Below are 22,238 nucleotides of genomic sequence, written 5' to 3'. Positions count from 1 at the left end.
GTCCGTGAAGCTTGCTGGGTCACTTTGGGCTGGTCACTGTTCTTACAGCCCAAAACATCTCATGGGGTTGTTGCACTACTCTGAGCTCCAGAGATATAGGATAGACCAAACAAAATGGAACAGATAGACAGACAACTACCCTTAAGACATCACGTGTCTGTCTCTAAGATATTCTGCTTATGCTCCATGTTAGGTTTTTTCCTCTTGTAAAGCTCTGTCCAAACAAATAAAAGTGGAGAATCATCCATTCCCATGTGCCACAAAATAGTTCACTCCCTGCTATGATCAAAATCCAATACAACTCATTTTTATCTTCTACCAACAAGATTTATACCATTTGGCTATGGTGAATTTCACAAAACCATTTATACCATTTGGCTATGGTGAATTTCACAAAACCCTATAAGAATTCCCTGGTTTCAGACTTGGACAACCTTGCGTCCTACATTTATTAGCTGAATAAAACCAGGATGTGAGGCTGGCCTTATTGAGGAAAGAAGCAGTTTCAAAGAAGGCAGTAAACATTTAATGATCCATTAATTAGCTATATCAGAATAATTACCGCTGGGTAATTAACTCCCATCCCACTCTACTTGATACTTTTAACAGGTCCTTATGACAATTAGCATTCTTTAGATCTGCAAACACTTGAGATGAACAACTAGACTTGAGTCCGATAGCACCTTACAGACCAACATCTAGGTGCAGTGGCTCCATCTATATGTAGTTGCAACTATACATATTCCATGTCTAATAGCTACTGATGGAGCACTGGTTCATCAGTGGTTATTAGCCATTACATAGATATGGAACTTTTGGAGCTGGGGGGGGGGCAACACGAGGAGTGCTTTTGGAATTTTGGTCCCATTGGCGGACCTTCTTATAGAACCTAGGTTTTGGCCACTATGACACAGAGTGTTGGACTGGATGGGCCATTGTCCTGATCCAACATGGCTTCTTTTACACTCTTATGAGCTTGGCTCATGTTCTGCTCACCAGCTGTAAGCAGGGAGATGATTTTTCATCCAGCAGTCAAGCTGTGAGAGCATGTCTGTTGCATTACTCCCAACATGCTCAAGCAAAACAGTACAACTGGCAACATTTCCACATGTGCCTGATCTTTATATACAGTCCTGAAAAGCAAAAGGAAAAAACAGATGCTTTGGGTTTGTTTTTCTTGAGCAAAACACACCCATCTTGGAATTGCTATACACACACACACACCTACTGACGCTGTTTCACACACCAAAATTGCCATCATGCACAGCTGCTGGTAATGCCATTGCTGAACAACAAAAGTTAGCAAACCGAGACAGTCTTGAGATCTACACCTAACGACAAAAGCAAGAGATCAGACATGGCCACCATCTAACGGAAGAGTAGGGGAAGACATATTCTTTCAGATTGTAAGCCGTGACTTCTTTGGGTAGTATTATTTCAGAATCCTGATTTAGGGACAAATTTTACTTTCCATGCAAGGAAAATAATCATTCTCAGAGCATCTGGGTACATGGGGAGGGGCAGGGGGACCACACAAGAGTTTTAACACATACACATTTCCAGCATACCTTTCACCAAAGCTAATCTCACGGCTTTTCAACTCATTAGGGCGAGCTGCAAAATGAGTAGCTGTAATTTCATTTGAAAATTAATCAATTTTTTTTCAAATTAAGATTAAAAGATGCATGCTAATGATTATCCAAGTCTTTGGACCGATCTGAGGAGGAAGGGGGAGAGGAGAGGACAAGTGGAATAAGAAGTAAAAACAGACCTGATGTGCAGCCTAGAGAACCCCCAGACAATAGAGATCAGTTCCCCTGGAGAAAAGGTCTGCTTTGGAGAGTGGGCATAAAGGCATTATATACCCCGCTGAGGACCTGCCCCTCACCAAGCCCCTCCCTTGCCTAGGCTCCACCCTCAAAAGCTCCCAACCCTGAACTGGTAACCTTATCTGGAAGCAACAAAGCTGAATAACCGTTTTTATACTACACGTCAATACTGCAGCTAAGGTTGCCAACAAAACATAGCAACCCACAAGACATGGATTGCCACTGCCTGCTTCTCCTTAATGACCCTTGGTGGTCTCTCATTCAAGCACTAACCAGGGCTGACCCTGCTTAGCTTCCAAGATCTGACAAGATTGAACAAGTTTGGGCTACCAAGGTCAAAGACGTAGTCTATTAGTACCTGCTTTTCCTCCATATTATCCTTACAACAACCCTATAAGAGAGAAAGAAAGGGAGACTAGGCCCATGTCACCCAACAAGCTTGAACTAAGCTCTCCCAGAACCAGTACACAACTCTGCCTCAACAAACGGCCATCAAGTGATGTCGTATATGGCATCAGATGATGGATCGATGCATTCAGTCACTTGGAGTCTGTGTATTGTCATCTTTCAGGATGACCAATTAGGGCAGAATCCTCCGTACTTAAGTCAACGCTCACCCACCCTGATGATTATTTATGGTTTTCTAGTCCTGATCTGGCATGGACACAAAATTAAATAAGACCACCAGTGTTGTCAAAAGCCCAGACAAATGCCAGGTTAATAAAAGAGTTGGGTTTCCCAAAGCCACACATGCAAGGATATTTGTCAATGTCTTTTTATTTGCATATCTGGCAGCTTGCCCCAGACAGCCAATACATAAAGGAGAACATACAGGTGTTTTCATTTGCAGCTTGTCTTTAATCTAGAAGTGCCAATTTGCTTCTGTTTTAATTACATCTATCTCGACACACTGTTACCGTCATAGGAAACGTCTTCATTACTAGAGGCGGAACTGTAAGAGCTGGCAGGCGATGCCAAATTAGGGTGAAATACTGCTCTCTCCTCTCCCCCTCCACCCAGACTTCTTGGCTGCCTGGCCAACGTGGTCCCTGCTTTCCCCAGAGCCTCTCTGGAGGCCCTCCGTGAGGTTCTCCATCCAGCCAAACCAACACTGAGACAGGGAAGAAGCACCCACTTGACTGGAATGTCAGTCATTGCAAGGCAGATTTTTTAAAATGGCAGCCACAGCATCCAAATCCACACCAACCAAAGGCTCACACTGTCGAATTTAACTCTAATTGCTGAGACAAAAGGGCTCTTTGTTTTTTGAAAATTCCTTTAGATGCATAGGGTCTGGAGAGAATGGTTCTATGGTCAAGGAGAGGTGTTTTTGATTGGGTTGCCAGCTCTGGGTTGGGACATACCTGGAGACTTTGGGGGTGGAGCTGGGTGCAGGCAGGATTCAGGGGGGAGGGACCTCAATGGAATATAATGCTGTCAAGTCTACCCCTCAAAGCAGCCATTTCCCCCAGAGAAACTGATCCCTGTCACCTGGAAATGAGCTTTAATTCCAGAGGATCCCAAGGCCCTTCTTGGGACTGGCCTCTCTATTTGATTCAGCAGTTCTCCATTTGGCCAGAAGACGGAGAGAAATCCAATTGTAGAATAAGAAGGCACAGAAAGAAATGCAGGCTCCAGCATCTAACAAAAGCTCATGATGAGTCACAAGGAGCTCAATGGGTCAATGGTATAGCATCTGCTTGGCATCTAGAACATCCCAGGTTCAATCTGCAGAATCTCCAGCTAAAAGCCTCAGATAAAAGGCGACGCAAAAGACCCTCTGCCTGAGAACCTGGTGATCCATAGCCAGTTAGAGCAGACCATACTGAGCTTTAGCTGCCAATGGTCTGACTCGGTCTGACTCAGTCTAAGAAGCATCATGGGCTCACATTCCAACATCAAGACCAAACTCTGCCTGTCCATGATGAGCACGCACACAGACGGCTGTTCTCCCCTTCCTCATCTTGCACCGGAACATGCACATCCAAAACTTCCTGGATTGGAAAGTCTTCAGAGAAACTTCAATTTCCAGGTACCCAGGGAAAGCAGAGGTCATTAATATTTCCCACCCACTGGGATTCCAGACTATTACTGGGCAAGATTCCACCCCAGATGCACTCTAGAACAGGGGTAGTCAACCTGTGGTCCTCCAGATGTTCATGAACTACAATTCTCATAAGCCCCTGCCAGTGTTTGCCCCCCAGCAAGCTGGGAACTCATTTTACCGACCTCGGAAGGATGGAAGGCTGAGTCAACCTTGAGCGGGCTGCTGGGTCCTAATTCAAGAGGGTATACAAAACTGGCAGACACCCCTGAGAAAGGCTGCAGAACATCTCTTTATGCCCTTCATCGGTTTGTCGTAGGGCTTGTGCAAGAGGAATTCTCGTGACTTACCACCCAACAATTCCCATGCCAGTCAAAAACCTCCATCCCCACAAGAAGTGGAGCTTGCAACTGATACTGAGCTTCAGAGAGGAAGACATTCAAGAGCCCTTAATAAACTCATTACTATAAAAGCAAATGGGATCAACGGGAGCCTGTCTGAAGGCCTGGCAGGCTGTCATGGCAAATTCCGCTGCTTGTGCACGGAGGGATGGGGTGGGGGAGCCCTAACCTGCACAAGCTGTTTTTCCATTTCTCACGGAGTAGATTTGCCCAGTATCCATTTTACAACACCGAAGGTTCCCCCCCCCCGTACCCACCAAAGTGTATAATGTTCTGCATTTGCTTATGCTGTGGCTCGCTGCCAAGTCAAAGTCAGCAAGGCTAGTGGAGACAGACAATCCCCATTCGTGGAGTAGCAAGTGAAGCGACAAAAGCACTCTTCCCCGAGCTGAACACCTGCATTTCTTTCCTCACATTGTCATTGCTGAGCCTGAGAGTGCACAAAAGCCTGCAAAAATCTACTGACTAAAGGCAAAAAGCGTACCCACCATGATGAATTTGCATTCTCCTTCCACTCACCCAAAATGACTACTGCCTGCCTTTGGTGCTGGGTTGGCAGGTCCCTGCAGAACACCTACAGGAAATGTGGGGATATAGTTGCCAGATTCAGGCTGGAAAAGTCCTGGAGATCTGGGGATGGAGCCTGAGAAGGACAGGGACATCAGTGGGGTACAATGCCATATAGGTCACCCTCCAAAGCAGCCATTTTGTCCAGGCAAACCGATCTTTAAAAGTCTGGAGATGAACTGTAATTCTGGGGGATCCCCAGGTCCCACCTGGAGGTTGGCATCCCTACTTTGGAGCTGCCACCAGAATTCACAAATCTGGGTCTGAGAAGATAAACTTTGACAGCTGGCCACACTCCCTTCCTACCCAAGGCCAACATCACAAATGTCAAGGCTGACCCTGCCCTGGTTCAGTGACATAATCAAGCTCACCCTGGGTTTGATCCATGCCACTCCCCCCGTTAACAAACACCATGAAGCAAAAAAAAGGCTTCATTGAAATCATATAGTTCAGCGGCAGTCTTACTGCCCAAAATAACAGCACAACTAAACATGCTGTCCACTAGAGCCAGCAGGCTGGAGTGGCTAAGAGCAGTGGCTTCTAATCGGGCAAGACAGGTTTTGATTCCCCGCTCCTCCACATGCAGGCAGCTGGGTGACCCTCAGCTAATCACAGCCCTGATAGTGCTGCTCTGACCTAGCAGTCCTGTCAGGGAGGGGCGTAATAACCAACTCTTCTGCTGCTACTACTTAATTCTCACAGCAGCCATGTTGGTTCTCATAAGCAGGAGCATGGTGTTCCAGAGCACATAGCAAAGAGAAAAACAAAGGATACAGCAAAGCACAGATGGGGAATGGAATAAAGGGGCAAAAGGAATATTCTTTCTCATTGTAGGCTACAGCTGTGCAGGGAAAGGACTGTCAAGTCACGGTGGACTTGTGGTGACCCCACTGGGCTTTCAAGGAAAGAGTTGTTCGGAGGTGGCTCGAAGAAGAGCTGGGTACCCCGTGTTTTACTGCCTGAAGGAATCTCATAGCAATTTAGAATCTCCTTCCCTTCTTCTCCCCACAACAGGCACCCTGTGAGATAGGTGAGGATGAGAGAGCTCTGACAGAACCGCTCTGTGAGAATAGCTCTAACAGGACTGTGGCTGGCCCAAGGTCACCCAGCTGGCTGCATGTGGAGGAGCGGAGAATCAAGCCCGGTTCGCCAGATTAGAAGCCAGCGCTCTTAACTACTACACCAAGCTGGCTCCTAATTCAGAATTGGGGACCATGAAAAAAAAACGGCTGGCTTTCTGATTTGTTGTTTCTTTTTCTAAGTAGCTTTGCTCAGTGAAGGTCACGAAAGCTTTAAAAACAAAAACCCCTTGTGAAGAAATCACACAACAGTGAAGTTAACCACCGGCCTGCTAAATTGCCCCATCAATCTAAAAGTTCAGCTCCTTCCACATTTCACCTTGCAGTTTCCAAACTCTATTTTTATTAATTGCATTGGAGATTTCTATGGAGCTCAAGCACTTGGGCTATTTTTAATAAGCCTCGCCCGACTCCGATGTATTGTTACGCTTCAAATGAAGATCAAGCTGCTAATTTAGCTGAAGATAATTGCGAAGCTTCCAGGTCAGCTCTCGAGTGGATTCCTACAGGGTCTCTTCACCAAGCCCTAGAAATGGAAAAAGGACTGCCTAGCCCCACCTTTGGCTCAGACAAATTCCAGCTTATGGCCCCAAAAAAACACAGCAACAAGAGGTTTTCTTTGAAGGACAGAAAAGGATGAAATGGTGCTACGTGTGCCCTTCTTTTGCTAGTGATCAGAAAGCTGCAATTGGAAAAGGCTTACATTTACAGCAACTGATCCTCATGGCTGCTAGCCAACATCTCCGACCTGTTCTCAGTGTTCCCAACTAGTTCCCGGCCCTTGATGCCTTCACTCTCTCTCTCTCTTGGGCTTCCCCTGGCGTGCTGAGCTTCCAGTTTTGGAGATCCTGGGCAATATTATCTCTAATCCCTGCCTGTGCAGGAGGAGTGGGGAATCAAACCTGGTTCTCCAGATTAGAGGTCAAAGCACCATCAAGTCTCAGCTGACTTATGGTTACCCTGTAGGGGTTTTACAAGGCGAGAGAGGAGCAGAGATGTTTTGCCATTGCCTGCCTCTCCATACCAACCATCAACTTGATAACCTCTCATCCAAGTCCTAACCAGGGCCAACTCTGCTGAGCTTCCAAGATCTGGCAATGTCAGGCTAGTCTTGGCTACCAGTGTCTGCCGCCTCCCCACCTCTTCATAGACACCACTAAAGGACTTGCTTCTCCTAACCCAAATGGTGCCAGCAGAGCTTAAAGCGATTTGTTCTTACCTCCAGGTATAGGATTGCCAGGTCTGGGTTGGGGAAAAACCTGGAGACATTGGGGGTGGAGCCTGCAGAGGGCATGGTTTGGGGAACGGAGGGACTTCAATAGGGCATAATGCCAGATAGCCCAGCTTTTGCCACTTTCTCCAGGAGAACTGATCTCTGTTCCTTGGAGATGAGATGTGATTCTGAAAGATCCCCAGGTTTGCATGGAAGGTGGCATCCCTAGCTGGGTATGATGTTTCCAGGGTCCCTGCCATGACACCCTGCTTATCTCAGGAAAAAAACATCCAGGGATGCAACAGAGCCCTTGTCTTCTGCACCCAGCTGGAGTGGGTGCCATTCTGTGGCCACAGGAGTTGACCGACTGGGTTCCTTCTGAAGGTCCACCTCCCCACCCGTTTCCTTTACCAGGGCAGCATTCCATACAGCTTTCTGGATCACTAGAAAAATAGTCACAGAAGCCAGTGAAGGCAGAATACCATGCTAAAGAAAACAGGTGGGTTGTGTGCTCATTTGCATGCACCCAAGGTCACCCAATCAGTTCAGGTTATAATACTCTGAATAGGAATAGTCCTTTCCCACCGAAGCCAGCATAAACCACAGCATTGGGCGCATGTGCTGCGAATTAAACCGACCTCTGCACTAATCCAGCCTCAGCACAACAAGCACAATTTCCTTTAACGCAGAGCGGTTGTTGTAAACAGGGAATCACCTATAGTCTATGACTGCCCATTAGCAACATGTTGAACATGTTTTGGGAGGAGGGGGGAGGGAAGAGTGCTCTTTGTCGCTGCTGTTTTTAATATCGAACAGTCTTCCAGCGCTTAGCTTGTTATCACTTTGTTTGTTCAGCTCACAGAGGAATGGCAAGCAACATCTGGCTGGATCACACAAAAGGCAACGGAACAACTGGTTACAATTATTCGCACTCCGCGGAAGGGATGATGGCATGCAGCTTTGGAAGGAGAGAGTGCGTCTTGCTGAGCATTGGCTCACGAGCCTGTGGGGCAGCCTTTCTCAACTTTTTTTTTTATTGTTGAGAAACCCCTGAAACATTCTTCAGGCTTTGAGAAGCCACAGAAGTGGTGCGATCGTGCAGAATATGGTTAGGAAGCAGAGCTACGTACAAACCTACTCAGGGATAGGGGGGAGGGGATTCAACATGGCCATATACAGCCATATCAATGGATAAATGTTTAACACATTTTTAAAAAATTAAAAATAACTCCCACCAATTCGGGAAACCCCTTCCAGGGCCATCAAGGAACCCCATCCCCCAATCGTGGCCAGGAGGGGTCCTGACTGCCTTGTTTGTAACCCACTTTGCAGTTTGGACCCACAGGTTGGGAAATGCCACCCTACACCATCGCTACAGACAGCATCACAGCGTTCCACAGGCCATTCCTCCAATGAGAATGACAAGGCCGCAAACAATTACATCAAAAGGTCTATGCGGTGTATGAATTTAAGAAAAGAAAGACACTCTGATCTGGAATGTTTAAATCTAGAATTCCAATCTCAGAGCTCTAATCTAGCTGCACCTCCTTTGCAGCCTCACATAGCCAAAGCAGAACTTAGCACATTGGTGGTGGAAAGGGCCCACAAGTCACAGCCAGCTTATGGTGACCCTGTAGGTGCAAGGAGAACCCAGAGGCTACACTAGAGCTCCCCAGGGGCTCTGCGGCCTTTCCCAGAAGTTCAATTGGCTGCTGACATCGCTAGACATCACTGGAGCCCGCTTCCCCTGTTCCTCTATGGCAGGGGTAGTCAACCTGTGGTCCTCCAGATGTCCATGGACTACAGTTCCCATGAGCCCCATGGGGATTGTAGTCCATGGACATTTGGAGGACCACAGGTTGACTACCCCTGCTCTATGGGACTAGTCTCTGTCTCTACAACGGAAATGGCAAATGACTGATCAATTGACTGATTGGCTGGCTCCCGCATCTTGCTTCTGGGCCCACTTCTATGAAGGGGTGTGTCAACACATACAAGGACACTCAACTCAAAGTTTGTTCTGCTGCTTCAGACCAACCTTTTGACCGTGGAGGACCCCCTGAAATATTTTTCAGGCTTCAGGCAGCCCTGAAAGTGATGACATGCTCCTTCAGAGAAGTGAGTGAGGAAATAAGATGCAGGAGCCTGCCAATCAATCAATCAAACAAACATTTACTCTTGTTCCATTGTGGACAAAGAGACTAAGCATGTAGAGCAGAAGGGGAAGTGGGCTCCAGTGACATCTAGTGATGTCAGAAGCCATCTGAACTTCAGGGAAAGGTTACGTAATCCTGGAGAAGCTCTCACAAAATCCTGATCAGGAATCCCTGCATAAGACCAACACAGCTAACCACTTGAATCTGTCTTCATGGAAGACACTGAATGTGTGTAATATGGCAAAGGTAAATGGTCCATCTCACCAGTATCACATTTATATCCAGAGAACTCAAACGGTGAAGACCAAGAAGATCTGAAAACAGCACAAAATCACTTGGTTACGAACCAAGATGGAATTCTGTTGCCCTATCGGCTCTTCGGTAACAATGGATAGTCTGAAAAAAAACCTACCCGATCTACCCATTCAAAGGTTTTCCCTTGTGTCTCATATTGATGCTTCTACCTTATTCGCTAACTGATTGTGGAATCTGACCCTGGCACTAAGGTCAGACAGTCTATAAAACCAATTAACATTGTTCCCATTTGACTCTCTGTGTTCAATTGCTTTAAAAAACACTCCCCGTTGCCAGGTCAACATAATCTTTTTTTTTTCAAAAGCTCGCACACTGATCTCCAGATGCTTGGAGCTTTATGGAACTCAACGCTCGCCTTTTAAACATAAAGAGACAGCGCCTAACTCTCTTGTTCTGGGGGCTCAACAGAACTCTAGGCTCAAGTTATACTAGCAGGATCCGTATTGCTTCAGGAAAATACAGGAAGTCCTAGTTCTGTAAATAGCCCAAATCAAGTTATTGCTTTTCATCCTCATATCTCAAGGCACACAGAGAGACAGTGTTGTGGCTCATTCCACATACACTGGATAATGCACTTTCAATGTACTTGAGAAGTAAATCTTTCCATTTCATGTTGGGAAATTCAGCTGCAAGGGTCCACTGAAAGTGCATTCCCCAATGTGTGGGGCATCCTACGCTTTCAAGGAGTACAGCTCCCTTTGTCAGATGCTGAAGCATCCAGACTTGGCAAATACATGCATACCGATTTATTTAAAACACATCAACCTTTTCCACCCAGCTGATGGCTCCCTGAGGGAGCTGTTGTTGCACCCAGATAGGAAGAGAGAAAGGGAAAATTATAAAACAGGCTAAAAGAAACGCAAAGCATAATGAAGCCTGTGGCACCATCATGCAGAGTCCAAATTACTCCAAGAACAGTATCACTGGCAAGAACTCTGCCCTTCTAGCTATGTTTGAATGGAACCAGGTTTGCTGATCTGTTCTGGCTCAGTTGTTTTACATGGAAGCCTCCAGCAGAACTTCTGCCCTGAAACACATCTGTCTGCCTTTAAGGGCACTTTGAAGCACAAAGCAACAACAGGCTCCCATGGCTACTGTTCTGGAGTGGACAGCCACAGGGAAGTTAGCTCCGGTCGCCACACATGAACCAAGAGTTAACTGGACTCCAATCCATGTTACAAAGTACGAAATCAGAAAATTCAAGGTAGGTCTTGCTGCAGTGGATCTTATGAAAACAAAGTCTATTAAAAATATAGCCCAGCCACCTGCAGCTGAGTCCTGAGCTGACCATTCCAAGGAGCAGAGGAATTACCCTTTATCTTGCAACAAGTCTGCTGAAACAGTTTTACACCAGCCTTTCTCAACTTTTTAACAGTTGAGAACCCCCTGAAACATTCTTCAGGCTTCAAGAGACCCCAGAAGTGGTGCGATCATGCAGAATATGGTTGGGAAGCAGAGCTGTGGACACGCCCAGCTGGGGTCCCTCCCCTTCCCACCACCTTCAGGCCCATCATTGGCCAGGGCGGGGGGAAGTGGATTGACATGACCATAGATATGGTCATATCACCCAAAAATGGTTAACAATTTTGGGGGGGGCAGATTTATACTCCAAATACAGTTCCAAATCCCTCCTTATGAAATCATTGTTATCTGAACAAGATCCTTCCAAACTTGCCAGGATCGCGGTTACCCTTGGGAATATGCTGAAAATAAACAGCCAATGAGGCAGAACGTGGCTTTGTATATGTTTTCTCTGGTATTTGGTTTTGGTTCTCTCTGGATTGTGGTTTGTTATGCCAATAAAGGTTTCTGATATCGGATATCTTTAACCATTTCAAAATATATATTTAAAATAATTAACTCCCAACCATTTAGGAAATCCTAGGGTTTCACAAAACCCTGGTTGAGAAAGCCTGGTTTACATTAAGAGACAATGGCTTACACAGTACAGTTTGCAGTGGTAGAATGGTGGAATGGCCAGCCCAGTGTGGCATAGTAGAAGAAGAAGAGTTGGTTCTTGTATGCCATTTTTCCCTACACGAAGGAGTAGGGAAAGCGGTTTACAGTCGCCTTCCCTTCCCCTGTGGGGTGGGTGAGGCTGAGGGAGCCATGATATTAGGACCCAGTCAGAACAGCTTTCTCAGTGCCATGGCGAACCCAGGGTCACCCAGCTGGTTGCATGTGGGGGAGCGCAAAATCGAACCTGGCATGCCAGATTAGAAGTCCGCACTCCTAACCACTACACCAAAAAGTAGAGCTTTGGGCTGGAACCAGAGAGATCTACATTCAAATCCTCACTGAGGCTCAGTCAGTATTCTTCAGCTAGCCTCTCTACGTGAGTTTACCCTAACCTACAGGATAAGTGAGAGGAAAAAGAGAAAAGGGATGAAACCTGTAAAGCATGCTTAGCTCCTAGGACATAGGAGGAAATGGAAATATAGCAAACAGATACAGGCCCACCATGCTCCACGGCAGAGCAGACATTTCACCGTAACACCGAGATTCCCAACCAGGACTCTGGGGAATGCTGGGGTTGCGCAAGAGCACTCCCAGGGTTACGTAGCCTTTCCCCAGAAGTTTGGATGACCACTGACATCACTAGACATCAATGGAGCCCACTTCCCCTGGGAGGTAAATGATTGATTGATTGGCTGGCTCCCACATCTTACTTCCGCGCCCACTTCTCCAAAGGGACATGTCACCACTTCCGGGGGTCCTTGAAGCCTGAAAAATATTTCAGGGGTTCCTCCATGGTCCACCGGTTGAAAAAGGCTACGCTAATATTTCACAAACACAGTCTAACTGCTTAGCTACCATCAAGACCGTACTGAACCTTCTCATCGATCACAAGTAGCAAATTAAGGATGCTCCTGAAAGTGTGAAAATTTCCCCCTGTATTGTGATGTTCCACATTAAGTCACCACAGTTCCATGCTTTAATTTCAACAACTGCGACAAAGAACTGAGCGTGCATAGATTGCTATCGCTTGCAGGACATATGCTCCTTCCTCCCCCGCGGCATTACTGACAGACTCGTGATATCAAACACTACAGAAAGTAAGCAAGCCTGATTCTAATTCTTTTTTTTTACAATTTAGGGCTTTAGCAATGCACAGAATCACATGCATGCTTCGACCTAAAGTAACAAGCCATTGATACGCATGCGCCTATCAGCTGTCTGCGCCAAGGGGAGAGCAGCAAACAAAACTGAAGAAATTACGGCCAACTGCAGGAGCCCCAACTCTAGAATTAACTGCAGGGACTTGTCCTAGTCCCACTCCCACAGTAAAAGAACATTAGCAGAGAGCAAGCTTTCAAAAGCGATAAAGCAACAGAACAGAGGAAATCCTTTCATCCTCATGGCAGATCTATTTCAATCCAAATGTGGGCGGTATTAATTTTAGTCAATTTTGGGGTAATTCTAGCTTCCTCCCCCCCACCACCCCAATTGTTAATAGCTTTTCAGTGAAAGCTGGCATTTGGAAAAGCAATATAGGGATGGCTGGGAATCTGAGGAAGCAGAGAGGGAAGGGCTAGAAGTGGATACTTGACTTTGTCAGATGCCCCATCCGGAATAAGCAGCCTTGGGAATATCAGAAAGGCCGGGCTGTGTAGGTTAGAGCAGAAGAATGATGCTGGGTTTTTCCCTGCCTGCCCTAAGGAACCAAACTCCCACCTTTCCCCCTGCCCACAAGCCCTGTTCCCTCTGAACTGTATGCTGAGCGGTCACACGCTAACCCTTGAAACCCCCCTCAGCAGCCACCTGGAGCTGCCCGTTGTCTGTTTGAAGATTATAGCAGTTCTATTCCATTCAGGATGAGAACTGCTCTGCACAGGGGAGGGGGAGGAAATTATAGGGAATGTTGCCCACAACTCTTTGCATTCCTTGACGTGACAAAGGAGCGAATAAGCCTATTACAGAGGCACGATGATGGATCTACCCACAACTCTTCATTTGGGCACCATTTCTAAAGTGAAGCAATGGACACAAATATTTAGGAATCTAGAATCATAGAGTCAGAAGGGGTCATGCAGGCCAACTACTCCAACCCTCTGCTCAATGCAGGTTCAGCCTAAAACATCTATGAGAAGTATCTGTCCAGTCTGCCAGCGAGGGGGAGCTCACCACCTCCTTAGGTAGGCAAATAAAACAGCAGACACTTGTTGGGTCATAATTGTTTAACGCAGTGTTGGATGATTTTCAACTCCTTGTAAAACATATACACACACGTTATGGGGACAGGAGAGAAAGGTGATTGTAAGACGCTTTGAGACGTATTTGGGCTGTGAAAAGCAGGGTATAAAAGACGCTTTGAGATGTATTTGGGCCGTGAAAAGCAGGGTATAAAAGCAACTCTTCTTCTAAACACAAAACTTCCTGATGAGTTTGAACCAACCCTTCTTCTTCTAAAGCAAGGGTCTGATACTCATTCGGCCACAGCATGGGGGGCTAAGGCGTTGATTAAATCCATTTTAAGTGGTGTTGTCAATCACCAGTCAGACCTGTGGACTCCATCATGACCAGTTTGGCCCTCAGATAAAGGTCTTTCACATCACCTATGTCCTGTTCCATTTAAACTGGAACTACCAGAGATTGAACCTGTGATTTTCTGCATGCAAAGTGGGTGCTCAGTCACTGGGGGCGATGGCCTCACTCCATTTTGCTGTCCCCAAAATATAGTTAACTATACCTCGCCTACAGCAGAAGGGACTAAAACCGTAGTTCGGTGACTGGACCATCTGCTTTGTGGGCAGGCACTCTGGGAGGAAGGATGTAACTGCTGTAGTGATAAAGTATCTTTTGACTAAAAGATGAGCATCTTCTGGGCTTTTAAATCAGCACAGAACAATCTATTGCACAGCAAGTGAACACTGCAGATGGCAGCAAGCCTTCCACAGTACGTGAAAAAAAAACAACAGAGTTCCCAGCAAGGATCCTTGTAATAAAAAGAGGGGAGTTATAAGTCTGTATTTCCACCCAAGAGATTTCAAAGTGGATATAATTTCCTCCCTGTGGCATTGTCCCCGAGTAGATCTTTTGTACATGGGGTGGGCAGAGTGGGAAAGATCAGAAGTACAGAAGTAACAGCAACACTCTGGACCTTCTCAGGTCAGAAACTACAGATAACTATGAACAGTCTCTACAAGCCCAGATATTCATGGTCCGGTATCAGCCATTAATTGACCTTAGAAGCCAGAGGTTCATCCGCTTTAGCTAGGGTTGCCAACCTTCTAGTTGGGTCTAAAGATCTCCCAAAATCACATCTGATCTTCAGGAGACTCTATGGCATTATACTCTGGCTGAGGTCTCTTACCTCTCCGAACCTTCTCCAGGCTCCGCCTGTAAATATCCATGAATTTCCCAACCTGGAGTTGGCAATCATAACCTCAAAGCCCATGCATAAAAGACTGGCCTCTCACTGGTGTTGTGAGTTCAAATACTTGAAACACAACAGTCTACGTAGCATTTTTATGATCTAGAACAGAGACTCCCAAGCAGGGTTCCAGGGAACTGAGAGTTTATGTGAGAACTCCCCAGAGGCTACATGGTCTTTCCCAGAAGTTCAGATGGCCGCTGACGTCAGTAGAGCCCATTTCCCCAGTTGCTCTACAGCAGGGGTAGTCAACCTGGGATCCTCCAGATGTCCATGGACTACAGTTCCCATGAGCCCCTGCCAGCAAATGCTGGCAGGGGCTCATGGGAATTGTAGTCCATGGGCATCTGGAGGACCCCAGGTTGACTACCCCTGCTCTACAGGCCTAGTCCCTTTTTCCGCAATGGAAGAATAGCATACGATCAAATGATTGGCTGGCTCACGCATCTTACTTCCACACCTGCTTCTCCAAAGGGGCATGTCACCACATCCGGGGCTCCTCAAAGCCTGAAAAAAATATTTCAGGGGTTCCTCCACAGTCAAAAGGTTGAAAAAGGCTGATCCAGAAGTACATTCATCCCTCACAAAGGGGCCTGCTTCAGCCACCTGTTCACCTCCCCCCACCAACAGCAATTATTTTAGCTTCACAAGCCTGCAGAGAGAGGCTGTGAGGTCACTATTATTCTATTAAAAAAAAAACAGGATGGAGGCTGAGAAGAAAGAAAAACCGCAGTAATCAAGTTAACCTAATAGCAAGAAGAGCCTTTGGCATGCCTTTCAGTTGACCATAAAACTTTTTAAATCCAAGGACTTTGGCGAGGGTTTAATCCTTGTCTCCAACTAATCAGATATAAAACCCTATTAATTCCAACTCATACACATACTGGGCTATTTTGGCACAAATGCACCAAACGTCTGCCCATTTGAACTTTTTCATCGGTGGATCAGAGCCTAGTGTCTTACAAGAAGCCTTTCGAGTCTTGGGCTCGAATCACAACTCAGCCGTCAACTCCCAAGCTGGGAAACTAATTCAGTTCATAGTCTACTTCAAAAGGCAAGCAACTTTTAAAAGGACTGCATCCTGTTCCAGGTTCTGTGAATCATAAAAGCAAAGCAGAGAGTTTCCAATGTATACAATGCTGCCAATTTACAGGATGCTGATTCTGGGTCAGGCTAGTGGTCCAACAAGTTCAGAATTGTCTGCACTGATTGGTAGCAACTCTCCAGGATCATGAGCAGAGAAAAACCTTTCCAGAGACGTGATAAAAGTCTGTGCCTGAACCCCAGATCTTCCGCATGGGCTCTACAACTGCACCACAGGCCCTTCTGTTGACACATAGCTTACATGTTTGTAAGCCTTTAAATGGCTTACATTTATGGACACATGAAAATACAGTCTGCTGAGTCTACTTCCTTGATTTCAATAGTTCTAGAAGGGCGTTTAACCTAGCCAGCAGTACACTAGCCTCTGCAGTTTGGGAAGGGAAATATAAGAAAACACCTTACACATGGGGGGCTTTGTATCTGTTTACAAAAGGAGATCGAATCAATTAAACACATGTTTTTCAGTTGCCCACTTTACAGTAGAATACATATGGAAATTATTAACCCTTTGTTAGAAAGGTTCCCTAGGCAATCAAATACAACTAGGTTAAATAACCTCTTCTCTATGCTGTGCTTAGGTTTGTAAGATTAGAAACTCCGTCCATGGCAGCTAAGTTTAGGAATGATTAAATTTTATAACCTGGAATTTTTTTTGTTTTGATACACATTTTAATTAATTCTAAAATATGTACGTATTTTATATTTTAAACTACAATTGTCACTGTTATTGTTTCTGTACTGGTCCACGACTGTACTAAATTGAACTGAACTGAGTGTATTGAGTCAGGACACAGGTTGGCCTCAGCAAAAGCCTTTAAAAGAGAGGTGCTACGGATTGAGCCTGGGACCTTGCACACAAATTTGCATACTCTACCAACGATGCCTACTCTAACACACCTCAATGATGTCATGCCTCTTAGGTCTGCACCCACCGTCAATAGCACCACAACTCCAGTTCAACTCCACCACATCCGTTCCAAAGAAAGGAAGGCTTCCCATTCAACTTGTTAGCAGGACTGGCCCACTGTCTCTCAACAGTCCCTTGGGGTCCTCGCATCTTTAACAATCCCACAGCAAAAGGAAAACTGACAGCCACATGCTGGGCTTAAAACTTGTGCTGCGACAAGTTTCACCTGCAGGAATCCTCTCTTCTCCACAAGCACATCCTTGCACTCTGTTGACCTGGTGTTGAAAGGCTGACGGCCCCTGCTGTGGAGGAACTTGCAGAAGATACAACAGAATATCTTTAAGAAAGGAGTAGGGTTTCTTCTTCACCCTTTTGTATGCTTTATCTAGAGATCATGACAAAAGCCCCAAACTCCTGGCTATGGTACCTACTTTCAAATAAAAGCCACCTTGAAGTTCTCCAATACACACAACAAAGCTTTTTATCAGGCCATCTGAAACCATTAAGAGGGACAATCCTTTCCTTGAAGGCATGCAATTGTATCCTGCCTGATCATGTAGGCCTTGATACTAAGACATGTTTCAATTTGACCCTGTTAATTCCAGGACAGTTCCACTGGAAGGGGCTGACCAGGCAACATGTAGAGTGGAATTAAGCTTGCATGGAAGTTGACCCAGAGAAGAATGTTTTACCTAAAAGAAAACCTACAGAAGCTTCTCGTGACAGGCAGGTAATGAGAAAGGCTTGCAACAAATTGCGCTGGTGAGACGCAGAGACACCAAGCTCTGGATGCAGAAGAGCAGATCCAGAACTGAACTTTCCCACCCAATAGTACAAAGGTGCAAATTCCAGACTTCTCCCCTATCCAGGAATGTCCAAACCAGCTCTTAGCCCAACAGGATGTCCAAACCAGCTCTTAGCCTAACTGGAACAATCTTCAGACATCTTCACTTTCCCAAAATTGGGAAAGGGGGGGGGTAGACTGGGTTAAAAAAAATTATAAGGACCCCCCCCCCAAGGTGTTCCCAATTAAGAACCATGGCAATGAAATGCAGACAAGCATGGAGTTTCACCTCCCAAGAACAAGGTGGGCAGAAATTGACTAACAAGGAAGAAATTGACTAACAAAAATGAAATAGACAAACAGCTTATATGGGGAGGGGTTGCTCCAGGAAGCCTGCTCAGGATTTGGCAGAAAACACAAACACCCTATGCAGGTTTCTTGTGGTAGTTTTCCTGGAAAAGTGAGCGTCTACACGAGGTCAACATTCCTTCCCTGAGGATCCAGCACTCCAAATCAAGCTCCCTCCAGTTTATACACACATTCCCTTCCAGCGTCTCCCCCTTCCCAAAGCAACCTCGGAGGGGAGAGAGCGCAACGGCGGGGGATGTCTAAGGCAGGTACTGGCGAAACAGGAGCCCCCGGCTTGCTTCTCCGCTGTGCCTACGAGCCGCACAAAAGCCGCTTCCAAATCTGCAAGGTGGGAGGGCGGAGGCGGGCGGAGAATCTCGACGGGGAAAGTTGACCACCGGGGTTCCCAACCAGCCCTTCCGAGGGCACCGGGGGATATTTCCCCGCGACGCGCGCGCCCGCCTCCACACGCACACGCCCCTTTCGGGTCCCGTTAACGCTTTCGAGACGCCAAACCTTGGAAAGCGTCGCAAGTCCACCCGCCGCCCCTCCTCCTCTCTGCCTCTACCCAGTCGCGAGGAATACACACCCCCATTCACGCCGCCACACAACACAGAAAGCAGCAAAACCATCCCTGCTGCAACAGCTGGAGAGAGCCGAACCCACCCACCCACCTCCTCCCACCTCTCCCCCCTCCCGCCCGGCACATCCATCAAACGCCAGCCAAAACAAATTGTGTGTCTGTGTGTATATAAGCCCCCCCTCCCGCCATAGCCATTCACAAGGTGCTGTCAAGATCTGCATTGTTGAATCGGGGGGGGGGGAGGGGGGGTCGAGGACTCACCCCTGATTTCCCTCCCTCCCCACCCCCGGCGCTGCCATTACCCCACCAGCAAACAATGAGAGCGAAGGCCGACATAGCCCCCCCCCCCTCTTCTCCAGGCATCTATAGGGCGGGGGGTGGCAAAGGAGGCGGGGGGAGGGGGGGCGTCGCGTCCTTACCTCCAAGGCTTCCAGCGTGACAAAGCTGGCCATAGCGAAGCCATCGATGATATCTTCTTCGGGGGAAGAAGATTCTCTCCTCTTCCTCCGGGGGGGTTTGGGCCGGGCGGACGGCGGGAGCGGGGGGTTCCCATTGTTTTCGAGCTCCGAGCCCGAGGAAGAAAGGACGGAGGGCGCCCGGGTCCGCCGAGGCTCCCCGCTCGCCGCGACCCCCGCGGCCCCGCCGGCAGCCCCTTGTAATCCGCCTTTGCATCGCCTCTCCCGGTCGCGTTGGGAGCGGGATCGCCTCTTCTTCCGAAACCCGTTGTAGAGTGCGGAGCCGTCCATGGCTCGCCCGTTCCCAAACCCGCCCGCCCCCCTCGCCGCCTCAGCCCTCCCTCTGGCTCGGGCCCCCCCTCAACTCCAGCTCCCCCACCCCACCCGCCGGTGGAATCGAGGGAGGGGAGGAGGGAGGGGGGCGCGCCGCACGCGCCCGCACCCACACCCGCGCGCCCGCACAAAAAGACTCCGAGGAATGTCAGCCGCAGCAAAAAAGCCCGAGAAGGAAAAGCGACGCCGAGAGATTCCGCCAAGCGAGCCCGGGGAAAGTCAATGGCTGAGCGCCGCGCTCCGCTGGAGAGGACGGGAGGGGGAGACGCAGACGGCGGCGGGCGATCAATTGGAGTAACGGAATGCCTCGATCCGAGGGAGCGTCGGGGGCGATCTCCTTGCCTTGCCCCTCCTCCTCCTCCTCCTCGTCGTCGTCCTCCTCCCTTTACGGAGAGCGAGAAGATTTAATTCGCACGGTTAATCCGGGCGAAGGGTGGCGACATCCTAATCCCGAGCGAGAACGAGCCGGTCGCCCGAGCGGGGCTTCCCCTTCCTCCGTCTCCTGCCGGCCGAAGTGAAGGCAGCGACCATGGCGAAAGGCAGGGAAAGGCGAGGCGAGCGGCTGGGCGCTTCTGCGGCTTCTCCTCGCCTCCTTCTCTCCCCCCCTACCCAGCGGCGCCTTCTCGAGGGGGCTCTCGGCGGAGGGTCGGACGGCGGGGAAGTTGCTGCTTCTCCCCGCCCCCCTGCCCGTCTCGTCCACGCAGGAAATTTCCTTGTAATTCAATCCGGCGAGGTCCGGCCGCGTAATGGAGCGCGGCACCTGGGAGGCGATCCGCGCCGCCCTCTCCTGCAGCCCCGCCGATGTAGCCCCCCCCCCAGATCACGCCCCCCGACCCCGAGAAACGGAAGGGCCGAAAATGAATAGATGCATTTGTAAAAGTCGCCCGAAGAGAATCCAGCGCCGGCGTGGGGGAGAGTTCAGCCTCCGGGGATCCGCACACAAAGGAAATTGACGCGCTCCTTCTGGAGCGAAAGCCACTCGCAGGGGCGAGGTGCGGCGGAGCACCGAAACCAGCCCCCCCCCCGGTTGTATGTCGGTGTTAGGTGGAGAAAGGGGGGTGCCGATCCGAGCAGCTGCCTCCCCTCCGCGGTGGGAGTGGCGGGGGGGGGGGGAGTCGAGAGACGACACCCGAGAGGCGCTCCAGGTAACCGCTTTAAAAGCCTTCTCCGCTGCCGATCAGAGAAGACCTCTTCGGGAGGGGCTTGGCTCCCCTCCCCAAAGGCGGCAGCCTGGCGCTGGCTAGCCCCATTCACCTTTCCTTGCCTTTCTCTCTGCGAGTGTGTGCGCCCCCCCCCCAGCAGTCACGTGGCTAACTTTCCAGTCTCTCTCTGTGTCCCCCACCCCTTTTACCCCTCCTCTCTTTCCTCCCTTTCTCCCAGCAGTGTGAAATAAGGCTCCCCTTCCCCGCGCGAAATAAGTTGCAGGCATGCGCGCTGAGTTTGCGCACTGGCTTCCCAGTTTGCACGAAGGAATGAATGGAAAGAGAAGGAGGGGGGAGAGAGGGAGAGAGAGAGTCATCGTGTGAGATGCTGGCTCTTTAAAAAAAAAAAAGGAGGGGGGCTTATAGGATGGTGGAGGGGGTTGCGGTGACAGAAACGAGGATTGCCAGCTTTTGAAAAGAAATAGTCATAGTAAGGCTACTGTGAGTTTAAGAGGTCTTTGAGGGGGGGGAGAGGGAGGCATAACAGTCCAGCTTGTGAGTCTGACCCTTGGCAGGCTGGAAAGAGTTTTACCTGGATGGTTGAAAAAGGATGTTGGAGCTTTCCCAGGGCTTAGAAGCTGGTAGCCCTACCTCTCAAAGTCATGCTTTCAAAGGGGGGGAAAGGAGCTGCTACTTGAACTGGCAGCTCTGTGATGGATTCGAATCCTCCTTACGGGCTTTGGGAGTCAGCCTCAGCTGAAGAGTGAGGGCTTAGGGAAATAAAGGTTACAAACTGTGCCTGTGGCTCCAGGGCAGAACCTCTGCTGGACATGCAGAAGATCTCAGGTTCGATCCTCCACACCTCCAGTTAAAGCATCAAGTTGGAGGTGATGAGAAAGGCCTCAGTGGGAGACTGCTGCTCTGAGTAGAAAGCACTGGCTCTGATGGAGCAGAGGTCTGATTCAGTATAAAAGCTGCTTCATGTGACCAAATGGCTCAGAAATTCAAGAATCTGAACAGCCTACTGATATTCTCCACTCCACCCAGTTCTGAAAGGAAATCTCATTCATTCATTCATTCATTCATTCATTCATCCATTCATTCCCCAGAGGCTCTTCCAGCCCTATTTCCTGGGGACAGGCCCTAATTTCTGGCACCCATCTCTTGCAAATGTTGTCCTTCCTTTGGCCTGGGGAGGGCCAGAGCACCATTTTCACCCACATTCATCAGGGTGTCATCCTTTCCCCAAAGTTAAACCCCCAGTTAAATCTGGATGAGGCATGGACACATCTTTCCTTTGATGCACATGCATGTAAAAACATGTGCACATCTTGCACTTGGCACACTGCAGTCTGCCTGGAACGTCTAGAAACACTTAATGGAATGGTTAGTTTTTGGTTCCGTAATCCAAAGAAGCACCCGGCCTCCTGGATTTCAAATCAATTGAGGAGAAAGCTATTTGCAGTGTAAACGAATTCTGCATACAGCAAAGAGCCTTCAATGACGTGTGACCATGGAGAGGTTGGCGAGCATAACAAAACGATGTTCAGTATGAGAACAGTTTCACGTGGGGAGCTTGTTGATCTCCAGTAGAAAAGCAAGAT

The 22,238-nt window shown here is 48.4% G+C and overlaps 1 protein-coding gene across 5 annotated transcripts in view; it reads right to left on the bottom strand.

The window, feature by feature from the left end:
- The window catches only part of AUTS2 (activator of transcription and developmental regulator AUTS2), a 675,677-nt gene extending 656,188 nt beyond the window's left edge, over positions 1–19,489 (bottom strand). For 3 of the 5 annotated variants that reach the window (XM_077312657.1, XM_077312656.1, XM_077312658.1), the window contains exon 1: positions 19,124–19,489. In XM_077312657.1, the coding sequence (XP_077168772.1) occupies positions 19,124–19,450 (327 nt within the window). In that variant the 5' untranslated portion in view covers positions 19,451–19,489. The remainder of the gene's footprint in view (positions 1–19,123) is intronic. The other 2 variants (XM_077312655.1, XM_077312660.1) reach the window with 1 other exon arrangement.
- Between the last annotated feature and the right edge of the window lie 2,749 nt (positions 19,490–22,238).

This window comes from Paroedura picta, chromosome 15, assembly GCF_049243985.1.
Source record: "Paroedura picta isolate Pp20150507F chromosome 15, Ppicta_v3.0, whole genome shotgun sequence".
In the NCBI taxonomy this organism is placed as follows: domain Eukaryota; kingdom Metazoa; phylum Chordata; class Lepidosauria; order Squamata; family Gekkonidae; genus Paroedura; species Paroedura picta.
The sequence above is the reverse complement of the archived record's forward strand: the minus strand, read 5'-3'. Positions and strand labels throughout refer to the sequence as shown.